This window comes from Chinchilla lanigera, unplaced genomic scaffold (assembly GCF_000276665.1).
Source record: "Chinchilla lanigera isolate Chin_1 unplaced genomic scaffold, ChiLan1.0 scaffold00011, whole genome shotgun sequence".
NCBI lineage: Eukaryota > Metazoa > Chordata > Mammalia > Rodentia > Chinchillidae > Chinchilla > Chinchilla lanigera.
The window spans coordinates 24,957,204-24,967,428 of NW_004955412.1; the positions used below are offsets into that span (position 1 = coordinate 24,957,204).

The following is a 10,225-nucleotide window of genomic DNA, read 5'->3' on the forward strand; positions in this document are numbered from 1 at the left end:
ACCATTCTTAGCTCATATGTCTTCATCATAGCCAGCATCCTCCGCATTCGCTCCACTACCGGCAGGTCCAAAGCCTTCAACACTTGCAGCTCCCACATCTCGGCTGTTGTTGTATTCTTTGGTTCTGCTGCATTCATGTACCTGCAGCCCTCATCAGTCAGCTCCATGGACCAAGGGAAAGTGTCCTCTGTGTTTTACACCATTATCGTCCCCATGCTGAACCCCCTGATCTACAGCCTGAGGAATAAGGATGTTAAAGTTGCCCTGTGTAAGATTTTTCAAAAAATAAATTTCTAGTGAAATAATTATTTTGTCTTTAAAATAGTTTATTTCTGTGTTTATGATAAGGAAATAATCCAAAGAATTCAGTACATGTCCACAAGTCTTGTGATTTCTGCTAGCGCTTAATCATTTGGACAAAAAGTACCCAAGATAAGGCTAGGTTGACGCAATCAAAGTCACATGGGCCGGTAGTTCTCTAGGGTGGCACAGAATCCACCAATCCAGAGTAAGCTGTGTCTCACTTTTATAAATTTCAAATGCCTCTATGTGTTTGATTATACTTTATATGTGTGGAATATGGCTCTTCTGTTTATAAAAATTATATAAATTCAAGAAATAAATATATTTGATTCACACTGTATTGTTTCAATAATTTATGGACCCACCCTTCTAAACTAAGTTTATTAGCAAGGATTTTTGAAAATGTGATCTCTAAAATAAATAATATTTACCATTTGGAATATACAAAATATAACCTCTGATATTTACAAAGTGTGTGGTACTGTGTTAGTGTAATATTGTAGCATAAGATGAGAAATAAAACATTTCCTACCAATAAGAAGACAGCAACATGTTGCAAGATACTGACAGTAATAAACAGATACATCTATGTTAGGAGCATTCATTTGCATGTATCTATGTAACATTCCTGTGATTATGCTATCACCCTAATTTCCTGACAATTGTATATTCATTTTCCCACATTACAAGGAGATATGACTTTTTACAAAATTCCCACTACATATAACATCTTTGATTTACTATTCAGTTCATTTGGGGTCCTCATTTATCCACATCGAAAACTTAAAGTTGACAAAATTTTTCATGACTAATGACATATACTTCTGCTAGTCAAAACTCATCTTCTACTTCAAAAATGATTTTTTTTCCTATGGGCTTAGACGCAGACTTTTGACAAACAAATTTCATGTTTTACAAATTGAGATCCTACATGTCCTCTTGGAAACTCCAGCTGGAAAACTTCAGGTAGTCCTCCTGGGAGACAGTTGTCTTCAAGAGGGAATCTCAGTAGTTCTCACAACTTAGTTTTGTGATGGCCTTTCGTGTGTCTCCCGAGCAACAGGCTGTGGACCACCACATATACCCATTTGATTTCAGGGCCACATGTAGATGGTAGTTCGTGGTTGTATGCTTTCTGATGCATCTAATTTGTAAACCTTCACAAAGAGTTGCATTGAGAAGGCATGGACATCCGCAAGTACCATCTTATTATTCCCTGCTTCTCCCTGCTGCAGTATGCCCCCAAGCATAACAAAGAGGTATTTATTCTTCTGTAACACAGTATGAGCAGTTCACCTGGGTCAGATGCTTTGGGAAATCACTTGTCTCATCAAAAAGGTATAAAACATGCTTGATTGTTCTTCAGATTGTCTTCAAGTATGTCACATGAACACCTTAAAGCAAGGTTGTCTTTAACTCACTTTGAAACATAAGAATTATTAGTGACAGATCAGAATCATCCCTTCTTGGAAAACAAGCAGAAATCTTTACTGTCTATATTGTAATTTCCTACCTTCACATCCCATTTTATTATCATACAAAATTGCATATAATTGTATATATGTCTTTATTGGCATATATTTATGTGATACGTATATGGGTGCATGCAAATCTGTAACATATGTATGAGTACTGAAATTGTATTGTTTAAATTTGTTTTGCAAAATTTGTGTGTATATATTCTTATGTTTCTTACTCTAGCTTCTAAAGAACATCTACAGAATTTATTCATGTTACTAGGAGTACATGTAAATTATTATTTATGAAAATACATATAAACTATTATTTATAAAAATTATTTATGAAAATTTTGTTATATTTCAAAAATATTTTAGCATTAAAACAAAAGTTATAAGAATCCAAAGGTCTGAATTGTTTCTAATCATTCTGAGACTGTGGGAAGATAAACTATGAGAATATTAATATAGATACTAGATTCCAAAACAGGTAGAGATCTACCACCAAAAGGAAAGTAGTTACAAAGACAAAAAACACTACAAATACACAAGAAAAATTACCTAAATTTATGGAATACACTCAATCAAAAGTTTTAATAACTGAGAAGAACATGATAGAATACCTACATTATAACTGTAAGCACTGTCTTTAATGAGTATTTTTCTCAAATACAGTTTGTCTTTCACTTAGCTGATATAAACATATACTAATATCAAGGAGAAAATAGTTCTTCCCTTATAATTAGCATTTCTAGGAACTATCAAGATGTCCCAAGAGACAAGTTTAGTTAGAAATAGCTATTTCCTTCTGTGGTAGTTATGATTAGGCTTATTTGTGCCTCACACTCACTACGTGTGCGTGTAGGTGTGCATGCATTTGCATGAACACCAACATATCATGTTGAACTACACCAGAAAATGAACATTTTGGGGTACTTCTATGGTTCATCATAGAAATATGTGTCTCTTAAACTGCCTTTTACAGAGTTTATGTTTACCATCAAATAATCACTCCAGATTTCCTCCATTTCACCATTAGCCTGAAATATATGGAAGGAGAAGGGAATGTCCTCAAACTTGTAGAATAGTGCTTGGTGGTGATACACCTCACTTCCACCCCCAACCCTTTGGTAAGACCTAGTCAAACAGACAAACCCAGATCCAAGAGGGACTGCAAAATGCTGGGATGAGTCAGACGGCACTGGGTCAATAAGATGTAAGAGCTTTATTTTAATTGAGGAAGAGAGAATGAGTATCAAAAAGAACTAACAATTTATTAAGCATTTTCTGATATTTATATACTTAAATATTTTTCAATTTCAATTTCAGTTACCAATTTCAATTTTTTTATATTTAAATAGATGATTCTTATGTTCATCTCTACAGTTTAACATTTGGTTTAGCATTTCATCTGAGGACTTTAATAGTGTTCAATGTGATTAAAATAAAAAGTGTAATGCAGGAGGAAATATGAAACATAGTATTAAATATTAAGATCTATCACAAAGGTGGATATCATGCAGGATGGGCAGATGTTGTAGTATCTTAATAATTCCCTGATCCTTCCTATAGCTTTGCCATCATCTTTGATGCTTTTTCATTCTTTTTTTATTTTATAGAGAGTAATAAAAAAAAGAACAATAACAACATACCACCATCACAGGCATAAACAAAACAAAGCAAGAACATTAAAAATGATACAGGGTTTCATAACAAAATGATAGGGATTAACAGTGGTTGTTATATTGCATAATGTTATCTTCAACTATTTTGCTCAGATTACCAGGTGTAAGAAGGGAAGATTGCTCAAACCACTAACGAGAATAAAAAAATAATTATTCAATGAAACATTAGAGACAGTACAGAGTTTCACTAGACAAGATGGTAGGAATTCACCAATGTTGCAGTATTGCATATTGTTGTCTTCAAATCACCTGCTCAGATTACTAGATATAAGCATGCAACTCCCCTTCTGGGTATTTTCCCAGAAGAATTAAAAACATCGTACTACAGTCATATATGTGCACCCATGTTTATAGCAGCACAATTTGTTATACCTAAATCTTGGAAACAACGCAAATGCCCATCCACTGAGGAATGGATAAAAAAGATGTGGTCTTTTTATACAATGGAGTATTACTCAGCTATAAAAAAATAAACTTGAGGCTTTTGTAGGTAAATGGATATAACTAGAGACCATACTCATGATTGAAATAATTTGGACCCACATGTGTAAACATCATATTGTCTCCCTGGTGTCAGAACCTGAAAGAATCAGTAAAACTCAAAGCATACTATAGATGATAAGAAAGGGAAAGGAATTGCCCAAAGAAAGGAACAACTGGAAGGAGGAAAAGAAGAAAAAGAAAGAAAGAAGGTAATAGATTAGATAGATAGATAGATAGATAGATAGATAGATGACAGATAGATGATAGATAGGATAACTGTACTGCTGATGTGTGATGGTATATTGAAAGGAACAGTTAATGCTTTCTCGTTCTGAAATAGTTTTTGGCTCAGTTCAATTTCATCTTTCTAAAAGTCACACCATTTTCAATAGCAAGTAGAAAAGTTTCATTTTAATGCATTTATCACCATTCCAGGTTCTAATAAGGCAAACCTCTGGTTTAACACAGTATATTTATGATGGGGCCTTCTTCGGTATTTCTTACTTTTGATGAATGCTTGAGGATACAACATTTCTAAAAGTCATCAAATTTTGGAGAATAATGATCATACCATGACTGTAGCATAGTTCTATGTATCATCATTCATAAGCAAAGGTTTTCGTGATATTTTGGATAACTCTGATAGCATGTTTTTACTCCTCAAAACTTCCAGGGAATAAGCAAAGCATTTTGAAAACAAAAACAAAAAAGTCTATTTAAACGTACATTAAACTGCAAATCTGCTAAAACTGGACAATGTTCAAAAGTAAGTTTATTTAAGAAAATTTATGTCAATTATTGCCTAAAATTATATAACATTTGATCAATGCTCAGTAAAAATATTCAATATAATTACACTCACAAGTAATCTAGCATGAAATTACTTTCTATAATACATTTTTTGACTCTATGTTGTTATCTGTAAACTTCTCCAAACAATTTTATTAAGTATATTTTTATTGATTCTTCTTCAACATCTCTCCTAGTTTTAGGAGGGAAAACAGTTCTTTTTAATTCTTAACCTTCTTAAGCACTTCTGAGGGGTTTTTAGTAGAATCTAAAATATTTTACCATGAAAAATGGATGAAAGTTATTTTTATTCAGTCTCTAAGGTAAGATATTCCAAAAAGGACTGCTTTGTGATTATGTCATATTATGTTAATAAGAATAGTACAGGTCAATAAAAATAAAAACTTCCAAATATTGTAGAAATGATCGCTTCTTTTGCTTTTCTATTTCCCCAACCACTTTGAAGATATCAATTTGTAATACAACAAGCATTGTTAATTTCCTACCACTTTGTTTGTAACTCTGTGTTGCCTGTACTGTTCTTTTGTTATTTTGTAAAAGGTTGTCTGTCTGTTAATGTTTTCCTCCCTTTATTTTTAAAATTAACAAAAAAAGAATTGAGACAATTCATTTAATGCATGCCCTAAAACTTCCTGAACTTGTGAATAATTCAGTGTCTATAAGGTACTCACTAGAGCTCAGCAATAACTCTCATATTGTTCATTGAATCCAAAATGAAACAAGAATGTGTATTTACATAGGTGTTACAATACTGAACACTTGAGAAGCAATGTGATAAAAGGAAAAACTAATTATTGATTTTCCCCAGAGTTGATGCTTATGGGATAAGAATCTAGTGGGAGGTCATTAATATTGTATATTCCTGATCAGACCCTTATTATCTATAACCAACATATAAAACCAGCTATCAACCAACCTTTAAAATGGCCACGATGCTTTAGGCATCAGCTTCATCAGAGAACTGGATTAGTGACTCAAAATGTACCTTTCATTGGTCTCTACTAATATCTCAGTTTTTCAGGACAAAGTAATGGAGAAGAAAAATATCCCGAACTGAAATCTCTGGGAAGAAGGAGGGTATGTTGAGTCCCAGACAATAACTTTAAAACTTAAGAATCTTTAGCTGCAGTTTCTCTGCAATGCTAATAAAGATGCACAGGAATATTTTTCCATCTCTACACTTTTTTAATCGAAGAGCCACACTCCCTGATGAGCAATGTTTCCCTCATTGTCTCCTTGCCTGTGAAATATGAAATTAGAGCAAATAATTCTTTTTACTAATTTCAATTCAGGGAGAGTGGTGGCTTTGTTCAGTTGGTTTGAATTTGCGTTAATTTCTCTCTAAATTTCTCTAAATAATTTTATCAAGCATATTTGTATTGAGAATTATTATGGCAGTCACTATACACTGGACTATAATGAATTTATAACTAATGTGGAAGCAAAGGTAGTAGAGTGCACCAAATAATACAAATTAATTTGTGTCATCTATGAACTTATAAATGTGATCATAGGCAGATAGAAAATGGTATTTTTAAGTGGGATGTCACTTTGAAAGGTCTTAATTGAAGAACCTTAATTTTTAAATAAGATTTCATGGGGTAAAGAAGAAAGACAAGAGAAACTGAAGACATTATGAATCAAAGGTGAGGGTGTACCAAAGGCCCTTTGGAGCAATATTTATCCTGTGATAATTGTTAGGAGAAAAATTAAAAATTTCTGTTTTTTTTTTCTCTTCAAAAGTCTTCACCTGCACTCTACTCTGCACTCACACCATAATGTCTATATCCCTGTAGGACGTAGCATGGGAATACATTTATCCCCTTGTCAAGTCTGCCTCCTTGGCCCTTCTGGAGTGAAACATTTTGAAGAGCAAGGATTCTGTGTAATTTATCTCTATCCTGAATGCCTTCAGAAATGTTTCAGTTAGAATTTTTAAAACTTCTGTCATTCTCTTTGCACAGCTTAAAATATTTTCTTGGATGCTTTTCATCATAGAAGCATTCATTATTATTTCCTAAAATTTCATTTTTACATTTTTGGAATTGTCGAACTTACTGAGACAATGCTATTTTCAAGGTAAGTCTGAGGGTATGTCTTCTGCAATAAAGAATGAAGAAATCTGACTTTCTTATTAATTTTTAGATGTTCCCTAAGTTCATCTAACTATGAAATATTCTTCTCTGTTCTCATTTTATTTTATGGAAAAGAGGTAAAACAAAATTTCATAACAAGATGATGGGAGAATAACAACAGTTGACCCATTGTATGTTATTATCTTTAAAGTAATTAGTCAGGGTACAAGATAGGAGCATAAAAAATTTTCCAGTTGATATTAGCACAGACCTTCTTTTTCTATGAACAAAGAAACACTAATAGTATAACTAAATTGCATTTTTTCTCTCTTTTCCCTTTCTTCCTTTCCCCTTTCTGCCATTCTAGTTCCTATCTCCTTTTTAACAATTTCTTCTCATTTCACTCTATTCTTTAATTACAGAACATGACTCTTTCATGTCTCTAAGATTACAAAAGATTTCACAAACAGTTCACTAAATCTGGAAAACCCATGATTATCCCACTCTTTTACTCTATCAATCTAGTAAAATTTTACTGAGACGAAAATTATGGGTCTACTTAACCAAAATTGTGATAATTTTGAGTCATATTTTTTATATAAGAATTTAAAGGTATTTTTTTCCTCAAGGGAAATCTTTTATTTGAAATACACACAGGAACCCAATGGAGAATATCATAAATGGAAGGGGCCAGTCACAGAGCGGCAATGCTGGTATATTCTACCCATATGAGGCACCTGTAACAAACAGTCTCATAAAGCAGAGGACAGGATGCTAGTCACCGGGGGCCAGTAGGTGAGGGTAAACATGGAGGAGTTCTGTCATGAGTTCAAGATTTCTGTTCTAGTAGATGAGCAAGTTCTACAGATATTCTGTATAGGACAGAAGAGTACCTGCTCAGAGTTATCACTGTGGTTTCTTTGAGTTTCCTTAATAATCAAGACTGACACAGTTACTGTCTTGTACTTATTTGTCACTCTTATATTTAGATAGAAGCTTGTTTATTCAGATCTTTTGAATATTACGAAATTGGTCTATTTGACCTTTTAATCTCTATGTTGTAAAAGTTTATTTTTAATGAATACTGACTAGAAGTTATTTTTCAGATATAATATTTGAAACCATTTTTACCTTTTCTATGTTTTCCTCTTTTCAAGTTCTGTGTACTGTTCTTTACCAAATTTTTCAATTTTCATCTATAGCATTCTTTATAAGATGTTTCAATATTCGTGTTCAGTTTCCTAATAGAGTCTTTGTTTTGGGCATATTTTCTAGGAAACTTTTCCCAAATAAAGGATCATATTTATCTTAGTCTTGTGTTGTTATACTGATATCATTAAAATAGCTCTTATATTTACTTCTGTGATCAATTTTGAGTAAATTATAATGGATGTTCTGAGAAAGTGGTCCAAATTAGTATTTTACCTCTACTCTTCTAATTCTCCCAGTATCCTTTGTTGAAAAGAAGAGTTCACTCCCAACTGAATTATAACATTTTAGGTCATTATACCTGAGTGGTTGTACTTTGGCATCGAGTTCCATTACCCACTGTCTTGCTCACAATAACTTCATAATATATTTTCATAAGGGAAAATAAGAAACCTCCAACTATATTCTTGTAGTTGAGATTTGCTAGATTTAGTCTGGGTTCCTTACGTTATCATAAAATTTTGTGATTAGGCTGTCAATTTCTGAGTATAACACAGCTGAGGTTTTGTAACACAGCTCTGCACTGAATTTGTAGATCAATTTTAAAAGTATTAAAATTTTCATACTGTTACATCTTTTCATTCGTAGACATGATTGACTGTCCACTTATAAAGAATTTTAATTCCACTCAAAAAATGTTCAATAATTATATAGACAATGCTATACAATTTTTCCTTAATTAACTACTAAAGATTTTATTCTTTTGGGGTACTATTCCAAATGGAGTTTCACTGCTCATTCTGAGTGTGTACAATTACATTAGTTTTTTGTTGTTGTTGATCTTCCATTCTACTCCCTTGAGTAACTTTTTTTTTGTTTTTGTTTTTCTCCGGTATCGGCAACCGAACTCACGACCTTGCACTTGCCAGGCAGGCACTTTTACCGCTGAACTAAATCCCCAGCCCCTTCCCTTGAGTAACTTTTTACTTGGTTCTTTTAATGCATTTTATAGATTCCTTATGTTTTCTATGTAAAATGTTTGTGATTTAAAAATAGAGGGAGAGCTAACTCTTGCCTTTTATAGTCAAGGAAAATATACTATTAATAATCAATGTGATAGCATCGAAAAATGTAAATAATCCTATCTGATGTATATTTACATGTCTCCTTTCTGAGATCGCGAGGTTTTTGATGGCTGACTGAAAACTGGAGGCACCAGGATGAAAGTGATACAATCATGTTCCACATATCACTGTGTGATGCTATGTACAATAACAACCGCAATTCTCTTGGTCTTCTTTCATGAAATTATCAGAAGGAAATGGCCAAAGGAAATCATTCCACCGTGACAGACTTCATCCTCGCTGGGTTAACAGACAAACCAGAACTCCAGCTGCCCCTCTTCCTCCTCTTCCTGGGAATCTATGTGTTCACAGTGGTGGGGAACCTGGGTATGATCATCCTGATAAGACTAAGTTCTCACCTGCACACCCCCATGTACTATCTCCTCAGTAGTCTGTCCTTCATTGACATGTCCTATTCCACTGTCATTACCCCTAAAATGCTGGTGAACTTTGTGATGGAAAAGAATGTCATCTCCTTTCCTGAGTGCATGACTCAACTTTACTTCTTCTTGTTTTTTGTTATCTCAGAGTGTCACATGTTGGCTGCCATGGCTTATGACCGCTATGCTGCCATCTGTAACCCCTTGCTTTACAACATTACCATGTCTTCTCAAGTCTGTTGCTGGATGGTAGCTGTGGTGTACAGCATGGGTTTGGTTGGTGCCACGGCTCGCACAGTCTGCATGCTGAGAGTGGATTTTTGCAAGGCTGATGTAATAAACCATTACTTCTGTGACCTTTTCCCACTCCTGGAGCTCTCCTGCTCCAGTACTTTTATCAATGAGGTAGTCCTTCTGTGCTTAAGTGCTTTTAATATTTTTCTCCCAACACTGACTATACTTACTTCCTACATCTTCATCATAGCCAGCATTCTCCGCATTCGCTCTGCTGCAGGCAGGTCCAAAGCCTTCAGCACCTGCAGCTCCCACATCTCAGCAGTTGCTGTCTTCTTTGGTTCTCTTGCATTCATGTACCTGCAGCCTGCATCAGTCAACTCTGTGCCCCAAGGGAAAGTATCATCTGTGTTTTACACTATAATCGTCCCTATGCTGAATCCCCTGATCTGCAGTCTCAGGAATAAGGATGTAAATATTGCCTTTAAAAAGGTCTTTGACAACAGAAGTGTACTGTTAAATTAG

At 34.0% G+C, this 10,225-nt stretch overlaps 2 protein-coding genes across 2 annotated transcripts in view; both read left to right on the forward strand.

Moving 5' to 3' along the window:
• The window catches only part of LOC102025991, a gene marked incomplete at its 3' end in the record, with an annotated part of 898 nt that extends 613 nt beyond the window's left edge, over positions 1 to 285 (forward strand). The window contains exon 2 of the mRNA XM_005378643.2: positions 2 to 285. Within this exon, the coding sequence (XP_005378700.1) occupies positions 2 to 285 (284 nt within the window). The remainder of the gene's footprint in view (position 1) is intronic.
• An 8,998-nt stretch (positions 286 to 9,283) lies between these two features.
• On the forward strand, positions 9,284 to 10,225 carry LOC102026305 (olfactory receptor 150-like). The gene has a single exon (XM_005378644.1). It carries the CDS (start codon positions 9,284 to 9,286, stop codon positions 10,223 to 10,225), a length of 942 nt encoding a protein of 313 aa, XP_005378701.1.